The sequence below is a fragment of the Sapajus apella genome, unplaced genomic scaffold, assembly GCF_009761245.1.
Source record: "Sapajus apella isolate SASKATOON/1434 unplaced genomic scaffold, GSC_monkey_1.0 scaffold1, whole genome shotgun sequence".
In the NCBI taxonomy this organism is placed as follows: Eukaryota; Metazoa; Chordata; class Mammalia; order Primates; family Cebidae; genus Sapajus; species Sapajus apella.
The window spans coordinates 45,356,232-45,374,413 of NW_022436941.1; the positions used below are offsets into that span (position 1 = coordinate 45,356,232).

The window sequence follows — 18,182 nt, forward strand, 5'->3', positions numbered from 1 at the left end:
ATAGCTACAGAGATTTGCTGTGACAATGGCATTACATTTATTTGACCGCTCTTGTTGACTTTTCTAAATGTTGTGGGTTCTTCTGGAGCAGATCTGGATGAGTTGGCACAAAGTGGAAGGACAACATGTAATGTCAAGGAGAGGATGGATTTCACAATGCTTGTGTTTCAGGTCTAGGATGTTTATTGTGTGGTCGCTGGGTGGTCTTCACTTTGGTGGCATGTGTTATGAAGTGAGTCGACCAATTTCTTAAGATTCTTCCTGGACCAATTAAAAGGGAAGAACTAATATAACTGGATTCCAGGATAACAGAACTAAGGGCTGCTGTGCAGATTACATGGCCTTTTCATTTAACAAGATAGATAGATGGAAGGATGAATGAATAGATGGATGGATGGATAGACAGACAGATATTAAATTGAGTGGAACTGGGAGGAGATTTGTTGATTTTAAGGGACCCTAAACATATACAGTGAAATGTATACATTATACAATGTATAATTTTGTCAGGATCCTGGCTCCAAAGCTCTGTTAACAGTTGATAACCTTAGTCAATATCATGAGGCATCTTTATTGATAGGATGGAAGCATCCAAGAGCCATAGCTTTGATGGGCAGTGATTGCAGTCTGACCAGGAAAGTTTATGTAAATGATTTGTTTGTGTATTTATTTTTTAATCTCTTAAATGGCCAAATAGTATTGATAAAAGGAAACTGGGTTCCTATGAAAGCATGCTTTTGTAATCGGGAATTCTAGCTGACGTGGCTCTTACAATTGAATCTCAGGAGTCACAGTTTCAAATTGATTGTGAAGGTTTTGAGTTTTGAAGGATTGCCAAATAATTGTATGTGTTATGTTTAAAGCCCTGTACACATTAAGGTGAATTTTAAAATATCACTTTTAATAAAAAATTGTTGACTGATCCTTACTCCATCTGTTGAAAAAGCCTTTAAAGATTTCTATGATTTATTTTGTTTAGAAGGCTGAAAAAGATCACATTATATGCATTTGTTGGAAAAAAATAAACTGTCCTTTAGTTTTATTTCCCTGTGAAAAACATTTATCTTCTAGATTTTTTAGTCTAAAATCTGGTTAATATTTAGATTCGTAATTAGATATATTTTCTTTAAAGGGAAATTTTCTTAGTGTGTATTAGATTTTTAGAGGTAAAAATAGAAATAAATAAGATATTCCCAATGCATCCTTACCACTTTCATAAATTAGAAATCTTGGTAGAAACAGTTTAACAATTTATCATTCAGAATAACTTCAACATTTTTCCATTATCAATTGATATTTCTGTTTTTTGTTCTGTTTCCTTTTGCTAGTATTTTATACTTTTAGCAATTTTAAAATGTCACTTTGCCTCACTTAGCCTATTGCCTTGATAAAGACTGAAGTGTAACTAAATGTCTACAACTGTACTTTAAGATAAGCTTTCTCTGGAATTCATGAGTAGTTTAGCTACTTTTTCTTGTTCTCCATAATAAAATCACCACTTCTGTGGACTCATTATGTAATGCCAGGTGTCTTACTGTGGTTGTTGCTGTTGTTATTGTTATTATCATTAGACTCTAGTGAAAGAAAGGCTTTGGCTGGTCTGTTGTAAATTTTATACTCATGCAGTACAGTAAATGGCACAAGGGTCCACAAGAAATTAAATTGTTTCCTTTGAAATAAAGGCCTAAATTTACATGAGAATGTCGGTTGTAAAATGAAATATAAATTTTAGCTGATAAATAACAGAAGTAATTAAACATGGCATGAAAAGCACAGCCTGAGGACTTCAGTGGATCTAAATGTGGCTAATATTTTTGTTTCTCAAATTTTAAAAGAGAAACCTAAGTCCTAAATCTCAATCATCAAAATTCCCATCTCACCCTCAAAATCTTAATTGCTAACACAAAATCATAGAATAACCTAGGACGTTGCAAAGGTGCTTCCTCTTTATCACAGTGTCAACTATTGATACTTTCCCATGACTGTCATCAGTTTCCCAAAACTTTATCATAACTGACACCTAGACACAGAATGCAAAGCTTTAACGTTTAACGGAGTAATTTAGATGTTTTATTTAAAAATGAGTAGCTATTTTTTTATTTCCCAAAGTTGAATTGGTTTCCTTCATAAAGGTCTGAGGATTAAGTAATAAACTATCCTACTTGAGTTCATTGCATTGCTTTTACCCCAATAGCCAGCTCTTTCTGTACTCATTTCTTTTTATGTTGCTTATTATATTATGTTGTATTTGTTAATTATAAAATTTGGAATTTTTGTAAAAGTTTAAACCAAATTTGATTAGCTGCATGCTTATAAAGATTTCTGCAATCATTCATTAAAAATCCTCTGAAGTTCACTGGTTAACACAATTGTTTTGTTAAAAGGAACAAATATCTGCTTATTTCAAAATCTTAAAATATGTTTAAACAGTCTACTTTCTATAATATATCATCAGACTCCAAGATATATTAATGAATAAGAATAAAAAGGTAAGTGGACCCTTAAAAAAATTACAAAAATAACCCTCTCTAAACTTTACTACCACAATAATTTTAATTTATTCAAGGGAAGAAAACTTAGTTTCTAAATATCCCAAGTATCTTTAGGATATATAATTTTCGGTTTTTTATTTGCTTTGAGTTTATTTGTTTTGATTTAGAATACTAATTAAGTATTCTCAAAAACATCTCAAAATGTAGCTAAATATTTGTTTGTTTTTAGGAACTTTCAGAAAATGAAGTGTTTGGATCTTATTTCTCTGTGAAGTCTGTCTTTTTGAGGGTAACGTCTAAATCCTTTTTGTTAATATTCTTGATTTTTGGTTTTGGATAGCAATTTTGAAAGTTAAATGGCAATTTAGAGTTTTACTTTTTAAGATAGGCTTGCAGATAGATGTATTCATTTGCCTTCTTTATTATCTTCTAAGTCTTCCAGTAACTAACACTTTTACTTCTACACTTGTAAAAATTAAGAACTTAATTTGAACATATTTCTTTGAAGTCATTTTAGGAAATCAAGTGTATTCCAAATTCTGAGAAGCTAGAATCCCAGGGACTCTCCAGGAATATAATGCCATCTAGAAGGTCCATCAAGGCTCTTTCATCCTCTCTTGTAAAATGAGATTAGAATTTTCTGCTCTATTTCTGTTTGAGAAAACTATTTACTTCTGTTACAGTGATCTATACTAGAAATCTATCCTAGAAATATACTAATCAGTGCTCTTTCTTTGAAAATAAATCCTGTAATTTAGAAAGCAGCAGCTCTTTAGATTTAAATAAAGACAAAATGATGATTCATAGATAATTTGTTTTAAATGTCATTGCAATTTAACTTACTCTTTGATGACTAAAGCATAATGACCTCGTAATGACCATCCATTTTTTTCTCTGCTCTAATTCTGCATTGGGCATAACACTACTCATTACTAATGCACTTACTGCTTTACCTTTAAGAATGTTCCTCTTTCTTTGAAAATTCACACTTGGTATATGCTTAATGTAACGATAGATATTGCAATGAAAATGCTACACTCTTAGGGCTTGGGGATTTTCCTTTCTTGGCCTCTCAACTGTTCAAGATTGAAAACTTCCTTTTTTTCTTTAGAATTTTAATATTTGTTATAGTTTCTTTTAAATAGACAGGCAGGTACCAGATTAAGTCATGTGTTGACCAATGAGCAAGTATAAGGCACATTTATTCATCCTTAACAGCTTGTACACACACACACACACACACTTTTTTTTTTGCATACCCTTATTTTAGTAATCATACCCTCTTATTTTAGTAATCATACCCTCTTCATTTTTACTATATGGCTGCCTTCACTGAAGTTACTCTGTACTTTGCTGAAATAATAATTTCTCTGATATGTTCATGCATTATCCAGGAACACACAGCATGACTGCTTTTAAATTATTCCATGACTTTAAATGGATAATAGCTTTATCCAAAAATTGTTTCACTGACTGGACGCTGTGGCTCACACCTGTAATCCTAACACTTTGGGAGGCCAAGGCAGGTAGATCACCTGAGGTCAGGAGTTTGAGACTAGCCTGACCAACACGGTGAAAACCCGTCTCTACTAAATACAAAAAATTATAGGCGGGTGTTGAACAATGAGAACACATGGACACAGGGAGGGGAGCACTACACACTGGGGTCAGTTGGGGGAAAATAGGGGAGGGACGGTAGGGGGTGGGGAGCTGGGGAGAGATACCAAGGGGAGAAATGCCAGATATAGGTGATGGGGAGGAAGGCAGCAAATCACACTGCCACGTGTGTTCCTATGCAACAATTTTGCATGTTCTTCACATGTACCCCAAAACCTAAAATGCAATAAAATAAATAAATGGGAAAAAAAATTAGCCAGGTATGATGGCGCATGCCTGTAATCCCAGCTATTCCAGAGGTTGAGGCAGGAGAATCACTTGAACCCAGGAGAAAGAGGTTGCAGTGAGCCAAGATTGTGCCATTGCACTTCAGCCTGGACAATAAAAGCAAAACTCTGTCTCAAAAAATATGTACATATATATGTTTTTTTTTTTTAACACGGCACATTTCTTCTAGAGTAGAATTTGGGGGTGTTCTGGGTTGAGCTTGTTCTATATGCAGCAAATGTGCACACTGGTCATTGTGAATGAAGATTTGTCACCAGGACCAACTTCATAATTCATACTTTTTCAAGGATTTTCTTTTCAAGTGGCTCTCTCAAGATTTTCTTTGCTACTTCCAAGTTTTCCACTTACCAGTACTTTCTATTTGGTTGTGTTCATCCTCAAATATTCTTTAGTAACCTTCTCAATCTCTTCAACTGTTTGATCCTAGAATAGCAAATGTGCAAGTTTAAAAATAAATAAGCTTTCTTAAGACTCAGTGGTAATGTCTTCTCTGGGCATATGGTAATGAACAATTGACAAATTAACTGAGTCATAAAGGCAAAACCTTTAGGGGTCATCTGTTCTACCAGTGAGGAAAATAAGGCCCAACAAATTAATGTCATTGCTTTGAGGTACCCAGATGGCATGATAAGAAACAATATTTCTCTCTCTCTGAATGCCATACAAATAAACGTTTTGAAGAACTTAAAGCAGTAGAGTTCCTCTTTGAGTTTACAATGAATAGAGAGACCCTGTATAAATAAAGCTGCTCCTTAGCCTGTTATTTATTTTATTTTATTTTATTTTATTTTATTTTATTTTATTTTATTGAGACAGAGTCTTGCTCTGTTACCTAGGCTGGAGTACAGTGGTGTGATCTCGGCTTACTGCAACCTCCACCTCCCGGGTTCAAGTGATTCTCCTGCCTCAGCCTCCCAAGTAGGCATGTGCCACCACACCCAGCTAATTTTTGTATTTTTAGCAGAGATGGGGTTTCACCATGTTGGCCAGGATGGTCTCCATCTCTTGACCTCGTGATCTGCCTGCCTCGGTCTCCCAAAGTTCTGGGATTACAGGTGTGAGCCACCATGCCCAGCCTAGTCTGTTATTTTTAATTGACACCATTTCAAATTCTTCTTGCATTATTTGACCCTTTCCTTCAGCATCTGTGTTAGCCACCAATGGATGGATGTGTTTAAGAGCCATGAGATTGCTGTATCTGATGTGCCATTTACGAAATCAGAAAATTAGTGACCAAGTCTACTTTAGTTGAGTATTATCTGCATAGTCACATTCAAAGGTCACTCTGATTGCTCTTCACCTAAGCAATATTGTTATTCTGATGAACTTTTAGAGGAGATGTATATGAAAGGAGGTTACCCAGGGACATTGTCAGATATGCAAAATATCTAAATAGCTCAGATAAAATCTTGCATGAAAAGTATACATGTGCTTTGTGGGTTAAGCAGGATGTGATTTAAAATAAATTCCTATCAGGATTTATAAAAATCAATACATGTATCTAAGAGCTGGCAACTGATTTACACTGAGCAAAACTACATCCTAGTAAAAACTTCTCAGCTGGAACATCAGTGCTACTTGCTGTGTCTTAATTTTCCCGAGAGCAAAATAATGGAAAGAAAAGATGGTGTGTGGGGATATTCTAATTTTCCAAAAGCGTAACATTTGTTATTCATCAAAACACTATCTTAGGACAAAAAATATTAATCAGTGGATATGACAATTACCATGTTTCTCATGAAAACAATAAAACTTATATGAAATCAGATTACTCTAGGTACAAATTGTATTAAGGACTAACTTCCCACTTAAGAGTTGTAACTTAGTGCAGTGTTTCCAAATATTTAGCATGTTTAAGTTTCTTTTTAGTTATCTCCATTGAGTGGACTTATAGACTCTGATGAAAGAGATAATTGAACAAACCGTCTTGCAAGAACATTGTAGTGGATCAAAGAGGAATTTAAATATTTAAATACTTTTTTAAGTGGAAAAGGCTGGAAAATGCCAAGATACTTCATATAAAAATCAAGAAAAAGGTCATAATGGGCAAAGAAGAGTACTTAGAAAAACAAAAAGCAATTGAGAAGTATGTCAGAATACCACCTTCCTGTCAGGTCAAGCAAAAGTGTGGCTGAAGAAAGATTGAAGGCTAAGGAGAAGAGTTATTGACTTTTTAAAACAAGAATGGGATTCTGTCAAGCACTTACATACTGAACAACTCAACCATAGATAACATCCTCCCAAGATGAGTTCAGGAGTTATTTCCCTTTTCAAGTATGATATTATTTATACTCAAAAATATGTGTAACTTTTAATTAAAAGCCTCAAAAAAAAAAAAAACAGGTATCTGTAAGGCAAGCCCAAGACTATTATTTCTTTCCCATATTATTGCTAGAAATTTGTAGATTATTTAAACAAGCCAAAAAAGATTACAATATATATGATGATTTTCTCCTTGTATGTATTTCAAAAAAACGTTGTAAAAGCTTTAAAACTTTCGTTTGGCCGCGATTAAAGTTAGAGAGGACAGTTAAAACGTTTTAAGTAAACATAAAGAACTTCCTGATACCATAAATTGTATCAAGAAGCAATGGAAATACAAAAGAAAGTTTAAGGATAAAAACCAGGAGAATCTCACTAAGGATTATGGTGCCAGTAAATCATCTTCTAAGAAAAAAGAGATCAAAGCTTTATTATAAGATGAGACTCTTCAAACTGGGCTGGACAAAGCACCGGGAGGGTTTTCTGTAAAAGCAATCCTACCTTGAGAGGATGGATGGATGACAGAACAAATGCACTTGTTGGACTTCATCATCCAAGTGCAATTCACTGGAATAAACTCAGCAGGAAAAGGAAAAGATAGAACATGCCTGTGCCTGGGATTGAGCTAATTGCTCCGCACTCATCTTTGCAGCACAAAACAGTCATTCTAGGCTGTCATTATCTCTTCTTTGTAGTGTCTTGGGGATCATTTGATTAAATAAAAGCACATGCACCCCTGTGCTGTAAATAGAAGAAAGAGCTGACTCCACACATGGCTTATTGTAAAGACACAAGCGATGTCTTTCACTCCCTGTTTCAGTGTCTGGGTCTCATTTGGAAGGATTAGCTTGTACACAGGTAATAAATCCAGGATAACAAAAGCCAAGTATTATTTGTACCTATCAGGAAAGGGGATTGGTGTAACTGTGTTGCCTTAGTCTCATATTAAGTCTAAATAGATTTTTTTTATTTTGATCTATTTTTAAATCAAGATCTAGAAAAATAAAATATCTCATTATTAGTGATCCAACTTTTCAAGGAAAGGAATTAGTAAACTTTTTACACTTGAACTGGAAATAGAAATGCTCCCAATTTATATGCTAGATTCTATGACTTCACCACCTTACTAGTAGACATAAAGCTATAATTTTCTATAAAGTAAATAGCATATGCTTGGATTATTACCACCCGCCTACTTTTACTTCCTCTAATCCCTTGATTAGCCTTTCTCAATCATCTATAACCAAGGATACATTTCACCTAAGTGACAGGCAAAGTATTTTGAAAACTCTTGTACCAATTAATTTCTTTTGTTGTACCATGAATTTCTTTGTCTCTGTCAAAAAAAAAAAAAAGGAAATATAGGTGGGTCAGGGTTGGAAATCATGAATTAGGTCTCAGCAACTCTAGCTTAAAATCTCGGCCTTACTGATCTCTAGTCATTTGGCTTTGAGTGGGGTACTTACCTTCTCTATGCCTCAATTTATTTACCTTAAAATATGCCTGTCATGAATAACCCTGGAGTGTGAAAACTGCAGCGTGTAATAGCTGCACAATAAATGTTCCTTTCTTTCTGTGTGATTAGCCCACCTTTCAGACTGTCCTAATGCAGTCCTCTCTGTTGATGTTATTAAGGCTGGTGACTCTAATCTCATCATAATATTATTGTTAAGAAACTTTCCTTAGCTGCTCCAGAAGACCTGTAATACAAATTTTCAGTTCTACCATGATAATTTCTCTCCAAGAGTTCCTATTAAGCTATATCTTTCTTAATCCATCTCTGGCTGCTCTTGGTCTTGGTAGTGAAGGGATCTTTGGGTTACTTTTTCATAGCAAAGGCAAAAAAGGGAGGTGTCACATGGGACAACATTTCCCTGTTAGTTTAGAGTTACTTCTTTAATCATTACAAAAGATTTACATGTGGGATTCAAGGTTAATGTGATCTTAGTTATTGCCTATTGATATCACATTTATTTTTTCTGCAAGCTTATCACTATTTTGCCATTTCAGAGCAGTAGACTTGGAAACAATTATTCTTTTCATGATTTCTCTTGCTGTAGTTATTTTCTCAGATATACCTATTAACAGAAACCTGAAACCACTTAATTAGGCTCTATCATCATATAATCTCTGGGCTTCATTTCCTTGACCATTGCAGCATCATTCTATTAAAAGAAAATTGTGGCTGGAAACCTTAGAGTTGCATTGGCATTTATCTTCATTGTACCATAAGACACTTTCTGACAGTGACTTGGAAGCAAATACAAATTTTCTTAAATAATGTTTTCTGAAGACTAAACTGCTGATCAAAATGAGGGGTTGAGAATGGTGCAAAGTTTTCGTGTACAGCTCTGATCGTTCATTTCCATCCAGACGTGCGGCAGGCCAGCTCTTCCTGTCCTGGGCTTCTGCAGAGCAGAGCTTCAGAGTTCTTATTGCCAAAATGCACAAGTAAGTTCAAATATTCAGTTGATTTATTTTTTTTCTGAGCTTGCATGAGCTGTGTTTTCTGAGGGCCAACTTACTTTACTGAAAACCCATTCCCTATACTAATCAATTTTGTACATATGAAATGGAATTGCAATCTTAAATTCTTTTTCAAGGAATAATATAACTAACACTCTCTTTAAATTGCCAGCTTATTAGTTCTAAAATCTTACTAAACATATGTGTTATAGACTAATTGCTTCAGACTTTGAAATCTGTATTGTTATCTGGTGTCTTGATATTCTTTATTAATTATGAACTTGGATGCATATTCCTTATGAGAGTGAATTTGGATGTATGAGAATCACATGGGGCATATGTTGAAATACAGACACGGTTCTACTCCATAAGAACTGAATCACATCTCAGAGAATCACTCATTTTAGCAAATTGACTACTAGAATTTGAGAACAACCACCTTACACGTTCAAAGATTATTCCTTCCTTTTAAGGGCCTTGTTTTTGTTCTTTGCTTTGAAGAACCAGGTTGGTTTTTTCTTTTTATTCTTCCTGCTTTTTTTCTTGTCCCCACCCAGCAAATAGAGTTCTAATTCAACAAGGACCCAGTTGAGAGCATTACCTTAGAAAACTAATACCAGGTGCATTATGCAAATTTTATTGAGTGATATCTTGGATATGTTTAATACTCCTTGCCCTTTAGGTGCTCAATAAGTGATTTTGGTGGATGATTATCAATACTTCAATAAATATGTGTTATTAAGATATATGTATGAGAAAAAATTAATAAAGGAAGAGAAGCACAACTTTTCATAATTGTTCAGTAGAGTCCTATTTCTCTTTTTAAATATTCCAAATATCAAGACCAATATGCTTTCCTAATCAGCAAATTTAGCAGCAGGATGAAAGAAGGATTTTAAATAGCATAAATAATATCCTTGGTAATTTTTACAATTGTATTAACAATAGTTATTAGAATATAGAGTAGCCAGTGCACATGCCCCGTATAACTTTCAAAGCAAGGATTCTTATGCTTGAGTGTGTATCAGAATCACCTGGTGAACTGGTTAAACCAGCGTGCCCAACTCCACTCCCAGAGTTTCTGATGCTGTTAGTCTGGATGGAGTCAGAGGATATGAGTTTCTAACAAGTGGTCTATGGACCACATGGTTGAGAGATTTGCTGTACAGAGGAAGGAAACTTTTTAAACAGAGCAGCAAGTGATTCAGAAGGTACCTTGGAGAGCATCAGAATTTCATGGTTTGCAAAGTTTCTTCTTGTTGTGGTATTCTGCCCATCCCCACCCCTTCAGTGAGCTCCCCAGAACTTTGATTTTTACAATAAGTAAAAGTAATAAATGACTGTCTTAGGCAAGCTAAATCTTCATTGTTTTTGGACTGTACTTTTTTCTCTGTAAGCCCCCGAACACACAACCTCCCTCTACCCATAGATACACACAGAAGAGTGTTAGTAGTCTTGGGGCTCTGGAGTAGTCTTAAAAAATCAAACAGAAGAAAACTGAGTCCCAAAGAAGGGGAAACTTGCCCAAGTCATATAGCCAGAAATTGCTAGGAAGATGTGAGTGAATATTTACGTTACATGCTTATCTTTTCTGCTATTGGTAGCCTAAGTTTATATCTTCTACCTTTACCTGTAATTTTATTTCAAGTCTCACTTCTTCACGCTTTGGCTAAATATTTAACAGCTTCATGACTATGCAGTTGCTCAATAAAATCTACAATTGAATTATGGAGTTTCTTTGTACGGAAGTGCCATTTTGAACAAAAATTATTGAAGAAGAAAACATCATTTAAAAATATCTGATTGGAATATCTTTGAAACCTTTTTTAAATTTCTTCTTCCTAGCCTTTTGCTCAGGCCACCGTAATTACCACATCCATTAGCCCTGTTTTTGTGAAAAAATGCTCTCCTTCTTCCTCTCACTTAGCTCCCCACATTGTTTTGGAAATGTTCTGGGTTATAGAAAAGCATTTCACAGAAGCTCACAGGTATGAAGAGTGTACAGGCAAAGTCCTGCATTGATATTAATAGGGCAGAGCCACCAAGCAAGCATTTCACACACTTGTTTTGGAAATGTTCTTCTGGGTTGTAGAAAAGCATTTCACAGCAACTAATGGAAGTAGGCAGTCCCTATTATGTTCATTTTATTTCTGTGAAAGCATAAAGGACCCCATGGAATATGGGATCTTTTCTCCTCCTATGAGCCTTACGTGAGAACATGAACTTGACTTACAGAGTGAAAATGGCTTTTCTCCGCCTCACTCTGTAAGTCAAGTTCATGTTCTCATGTGGAAAAAAAAAAAAAAAAAAAAGGAGAAGCAAGCAAGGAAGGGTTTTAGACATGGCACTACTAAAGAAACTAACTTCACCTTGTTCATTGAAGCTGCTGTGCAACCTAGCTTGTACCCAACTACTATTTTACTGCTTCTAGAGACCATACAGAAAATGGCATTAAGTATTTTCTTCAACAAGCTGAAATATTATAAATATAAATACATTTGGTCATATAATAGAAAAGTAAAAGGTGGTTTCATGAATTAACCATGTTCTTGCCATTTAACTGGAGAGTACCCTTTGGAAACATTTTGTTTAAATCATGATTACCTTTAAACCTACAAGGAATCTCTTCCCTAAACACTTGTATTGGAGAAGCTCAGGAATAAAGATTGGAAATATTTGGGTTTTAGTGACACATCTACCATTTATGTGCACAACCCCTCTGCATTCCGTCAGTAAAATTGGGCTAAGAAGCCTTGCCCTCTGACTTCATGAAGTTTTTGTGGGAACCAAATGTTATAATATAGATATGCATATTTTAAAATTCTAAAGCTCTGTATAAGTTGGCAGCTCTTACCTCCTTGGTCTTTGCTGAAATAATTATTTCTTCTTACTTGCTACAACATTTGTTTTCTTTGTTTCCTTCTTTGCTACTCATATTCCATAACAAAAGTTTCCAATCCAAAGTTTAAAACCCGGTTCTCTAGAGTCTGCTGTTAGAGGCAGTTTCAACAGCAGCAGGAGTGGTTAAACCAGTCACCAAAATCTACAGATGGATTATATAATAATAAGTTGCATGAAATCTTATAACTAAAACAAAGACCTTGGCCATAACTGGGTGCAGCAAATTCTAAACAATTACTTTCATCTGAGAAGTCCTCTGTTCAAACAAAATCCAATGTGGAAATCCAATATACTGAACAGATGGGAGCAGAGGGGCTCTAGCCGAAATGGGCATAGAGTTCTGCAGAACTTGCAGGTGCCCCATGAGTTCTCCATTACACTCAGAACACATTTGAATGCTGCTCTTGAAGCTCACAGGGATGAAGAGTGTGTCGGCAAAGTCCTGCATTGATATTAATAGGGCAGAGCCACCAAGCAAGATTCAAAATGTGCTGTGTTCAACAAGGCAGGAATATATGCAGTGTGATTTTGAAAGATTTTCACTGAAATGTCCAAATATTAGAAGTATTATCTTTTGAAGAGTGTAGCCTGTAATCCCAGCACTTTGGGAGGCTGAGGCGGGTGGATCACAAGGTCAAGAGATCGAGACCATCCTGGTCAACACAGTGAAACCCCGTCTCTACTAAAAAACACAAAAAATTAGCTGGGCATGGTGGCGCGTGCCTGTAATCCCAGCTACTCAGGAGGCTGAGGCAGGAGAATTGCCTGAACCCAGAAGGCGGTGGTTGCGGTGAGCCGAGACCGCGCCATTGCACTCCAGCCTGGGTAACGAGCTAAACTCCGTCTAAAAAAAAAAAAAAAAAAAACCTATGGTGTTGCTATGGTATAGAAAAAGGTAGGAAGTCAGAGTGGGAGGAAAAGTTATACAAAATAAGCTGTAGCTTTATAGCATTAATGTAGAAGGGATTAGTTAGAAAGTAGTGCTAATCCATAATTTAACAGTGTGCTTTGAGATTGAGAGGAATGTTGAATTTCTTCATGGAATGGCTATATGTAGGAAAAACACGTTTGATAATATGAAAGAAGTCCTTTTTATAGTACTGATTGATGCCGAATCCAGATTGAAAATGTTTTCACATTTAGTTACTTTCTATGGCTTGTTTTATGTCCTTTTTAGTTTAAAGATATTATACAGCCATTTTTAGTAGACTTGCAAATTTTAATAATAGTCTAAGCCAGGTGTTGTGGTTCAAGTCTGTAATCTCAGCGCTTTGGGAGACTGAAGCAGACAGATCACTTGGGGGTAGGAGTTCGAAGCTTCAGGGAGCTGTGATCATACCATTGCACTCCAGCCTGGTCAACCAAGCAAGATGTCTCTAAAAACAAAACAAAACAAATAAAATGAAAATAAAAAATAAAAATTAGATGGGTACAGTGGTGCATGCCTGTCATTCCAGCTACTTGTGAGGCTGAGATAGGAGGATCACTTGAGCCCAGGAGTTTGAGGTTACAGTGAGTTATGACCACACCCCTGCACTCCAGCCTGGGTGAAGTGAAGAGCAAGACTGTTTCAAAAAAAAAAAAAAAAGAAGAAGAAGAAGAATAAAAGTCGTTAAAGAAAATGTTCAGATACTCGAATGTAAAATAAATCCAGAAACATACTTGCCAATATAAATCACATATGTAACATTAAACATAATTATAAATATTTGTGATGAAAGTTTTAGGTATAAGCATGGACATATTGATTTTGTTTTCTCTTTTGTGGCAACTAAAATTGTTCTTTAGCAATCTGAAGCTCAATAATCTCCTAATGTGCCAAGAAAAAAGTTTTTAAACTATCTGAATAGAACTTGCAACTAATCTTACAATTAAAAACCACCTGTAAAATCTATCTATAACATAAAGATATCTTCAAAAAACATAAATATTTTAAAAATTAAATACCACAGTATGAATGAGGCCTTTAATAATTCTAACATTTATTTTATACATATTTTGACATAAGCCTATTTGGCACACTTGCAAATATTTTCTGATATTCTTGATGTACCTATATCTTGTAATCTTAAGAATTGAAAAGCTAGACTATATTTTGAACACTCAACTCTTTTACACAACAAATTTATCCTATGATAATTTCATAATTTATTAAAAATTTTATAATTAATTAACAATAATTACTTTATAATTATTTTTCATTTTAAAAAATTATAGTTGCCTATCCTTTATTTTTTGAAGAATCAAAACAGCAGGTGAAAAGGTAATGCCAAAATGAGGTATTTGGGTTTACATCACAATAACCTAACTCAATTTTCATTTGCCAAAAGTTTCAGACCCAAAGTTTACGCCTATCAGACCTACACAGAAAATCACATCTTTGGAGAGGGATAGTCAGCATCACCTTGATTGAAGGGAGAGACCTCAAGGCCATGGATTCCAATGGGTTGAGTGACCCCTACGTGAAGTTCCGGCTTGGGCATCAGAAGTACAAGAGCAAGGTAACCGTATCTCTGCTGTATTTCTGTCAATCTTTGGAAGGCATTGGTTGATTAATAGCCATGCTTTAGGAGATGAAACCACTAGATAATTTTTTAAATGCTTAACAAACTTTTTTGAACATCATATCAGAAAACAAGACCTATAATTGTATTGCATTTTTTAATTTATGTACTAGGTGACCTCACGTAAACTACATGTCTATGTCCCAGTATCCTCATCTACAACATAGGAATAATGGTTGGAACTATCTCTTGGCATAGCTCCAAGGATTAAAACAACAGCAACCACTCCAAAAACACAGTTGATGCCTGGCACATAAAGTACTCAAAGAGTGTGGCTTTTTTTAGACAGTCTCACTCTGTCGCCAGGCTGGAGTATAGTGGCACAATCTTGACTCCCTGCAACCTCTGCCTCCTGGGTTCAAGCAATTCTCCTGCCTCAGCCTCCTGAGTAGCTGGGACTACAGACATGAGCCACCATGCCCAGCTAATTTTTGTATTTTTAGTAGAGACAGGTTACACCATGTTGGCCAGGATGGTCTTGAACTGCTGATCTCATGATCCTCCCACTGCAGCCTCCCAAGAATGTGCCTTTTAACATTATTACAACTAGGGCTAACATCAGTATTATAAATACCATTATTTTACATGCCATAAAAATCTTTGTACATTACTCTTAGACACTTTATTCAACCTGACTTGTACCAATGCAAATAGCAAGTTTTAAAATGTATTAGAACAAGTTACATTGTCTCTCCATATCTTAGTTTTCCCATCTGTAAAAATGAGAATTAAAATAATGCCTACCTAGCAAAGTTGCTGAGATTAAGTGAACATATGCATGTAAAGGGCTTAGAATACTGCCTTGCTCATAAACACTCAGCAAATGAAAATAGCAGAAGAAAAGGAAGAGTAACAATAGTAAGAAATATCTTGTACAGTATGAATTTTATTAGTAGTAATAATATATTAATAATATTAGTGATGGAAGTAATAAGAAGGGTCTAGTAGTCATAGCTACATTTTTGGCACATGTCTTATGTATTAGTCTGTTCTCACTGCAATAAAGAACTACTTGAGACTGGGTAATTCATGAAGAAAAGAGGTTTAACTGGCTCACAGTTCTGCTAGCTGTACAGGAAGCATGACTGGGAGGCCTCAGGAAACTTAGAATCATGCCAGAAGGTAAAGTGGAATCAAGCATGTCGTACCATGGCAGAGCAAGACAGAGTGAAAAGGGAAGTGCTACACACTTTTAAACAACCAGATGTTGTGAGAACGATTCACTATCATGTGAACAGCAAGAGGGAAGTCTGCCTCCGTGATTCAATCACCTCCCACTAGGCCCCTTGTCCAACCTGTGGGGGTTACAGTAGGACGTGAGGTTTGGGTGGGGACACAGAGCCAAACCAAGTCATCTTATCTCTGTTGGAATGAACTGTGTCCTCTTTACTGGTCAGTTTTTACAGCTGGTCATATCCATCTAGTATTAAAGATCACATTCCATTTATTCACCTTGGTGTCATACTTTCTATGGATTTTTGATACGCAGCCTGCTTAGGTCCCTTCCAGCCCAGGAAGTTTTCACTAGTACTTAAGGTAGTTCGACATATCACAGAGCCTGTCATTAGCATGCAGTGAGTACTGCCAGCAGGCTGATTGGAGTGCCCACATGGAAAACGAAGGCATTATTTCTGACCTCAAGAAAATCATATAGGGAAGGCAATCCTAAAAAAGAAAACTGAAAATTTCATCTGTTTAAGTCCAGATAAAGACAGAGCATACCCCAAAATACTATAGGAGTTCATCTGAGCCTGATTATAAGACATTTAAATTATCATAGTGTCATTTTTTTCTGCCATGGGGTTTAATAACATATATTAAAGTAGCTACTGTTTCCAAAAATAGGTACCTATGACCACTTCTATCTTGTCCTTTCTTAGTTAGTACCATTTCCATGTTCTAGTAGGTTTAAAACATTACTTATTTTTATAGTTCTGCTCTTTAGGTATGAAATATGAAACCCAGCAATGGACATGTGTCTCTCTTTGCTCTTTCTTTCCTTGATCTATTGCTGATTAATTTCAGATTATGAACTTTAAAAATTGTGATTCATTTGCATTACCTTTGCATATAACATACTTCATTGCTTTCAAACTCTTTACATCTGAAGATCTGTCTGCCATACATTAAAAAGAGAAAAGGCCACTGCATGCCTTCCTCCTAAAAAAAAAGAACAAAGAAACAAATATGAATGTTGTTTAACCCAATGGTGAATGGAATTTTAAAATTCCATTTTTATCAATATACATTTACTCTGTTCATTGATTCTACTGTACAAGATGACTTATCTGAATACTTGAAGTTACAGAATTACATTTCAGATATCTTTCTTGTATAGGCAACACAAAGAGTATATCCACAAATATGTATATGTACATACATATATGCTCATATATACATGTATACATATGTATATACTCATATATATTCATTTATTAATTCAAAAACATTTTGGCATATGGTTTTGGGGGAAGAGTCCTGAAGCTTTAGTCAAAAACTTTGAGTTAGTGTCCACATGCCAAAAAATACTGACTTTAGGTTGTCACTTAAACTCTAGGTCTCAGCTTATCCATATATAACATGAGAATACTACATCAGTGCTGTAAGTCCAAGATCAAAGTTTCCCTGACCACTCAAGAGCTACTTGCTTTTTTCTTCTGCTTTTACAGAACTTCATTGTCTATTTTTCATGTACTTAAGTCAGGATTCCAATGTGTGTGGCAAGTAAGAAAAAAAAAAAAAGAACTCTGGAAATCCCCATCCTCCTTTATTATGAGATGACTATGAGTTATATCTTAATGCATTAACTATGATTATGTAAAATATTGCTAGTCTCTGAGTGAGCTATTTCACTCACAGATTATCTTTTCTATATAATTTATATTTCTTATCTGTTATTTAAGATAATCAAAGAACGTCTTTTGATTTTCAGGACACATTCATTAAGGTCCATTCAGGTATTATGCAGTAAAGATGCTGGAGTTCTAATGAGCCATTCCCATTATTTCTGTAATCTTTTGTTCAAATAGTACACAGCATGCTTCTAGATACTATAGTACTGAAAGTTTGATTTACTATCTCAGGTTGAAGGTTTTTTTTTAAAGCTGATAGCAATATGACAATAATAATGTTTTTTGCTTGTTTTCCAGATTATGCCAAAAACATTGAATCCTCAGTGGAGGGAACAATTTGATTTTCACCTTTATGAAGAAAGAGGAGGAATCATTGATATCACTGCCTGGGACAAAGATGCTGGGAAAAGGGATGATTTTATCGGCAGGTTTGTGCAATTGGTAATTTTTGGCTCACCCTAGAGAATTTTTTAAAAGAATATTTGCTTTAAGCCTGGTTATTGTAAATGATCTTTACTGCTTTGAAGAAAGGGACCTTACCTTGGTAAAGTAATGCTTGGATGAACCGAAAACTAGATTTAAAACTGACCAGTAGGTGGCAGTTTTGACCAGTTGATGGACACAGGCTATCTGATTTTGATATCCATGAATTTTCTCCAGATGTCAAAGTTATGGGAGTTGAGAAAGAGGAATTTCATCTGATATAAAATACATAAAGGAACAAAGAGCATATTCATAGT

General features: G+C 35.2%; 1 protein-coding gene across 11 annotated transcripts in view; it reads left to right on the top strand.

The window, feature by feature from the left end:
* The window catches only part of MCTP1 (multiple C2 and transmembrane domain containing 1), a 578,648-nt gene that overhangs the window by 347,080 nt on the left and 213,386 nt on the right, over positions 1-18,182 (top strand). For 5 of the 11 annotated variants that reach the window (XM_032274210.1, XM_032274288.1, XM_032274427.1 and 2 more), the window contains 4 exons: positions 2,722-2,781; positions 9,033-9,110; positions 14,357-14,527; positions 17,740-17,870. In XM_032274210.1, coding sequence (XP_032130101.1) covers positions 2,722-2,781; positions 9,033-9,110; positions 14,357-14,527; positions 17,740-17,870 — 440 coding nt within the window. The remainder of the gene's footprint in view (positions 1-2,721; positions 2,782-9,032; positions 9,111-14,356; positions 14,528-17,739; positions 17,871-18,182) is intronic. The other 6 variants (XM_032274471.1, XM_032274606.1, XM_032274681.1 and 3 more) reach the window with 2 other exon arrangements.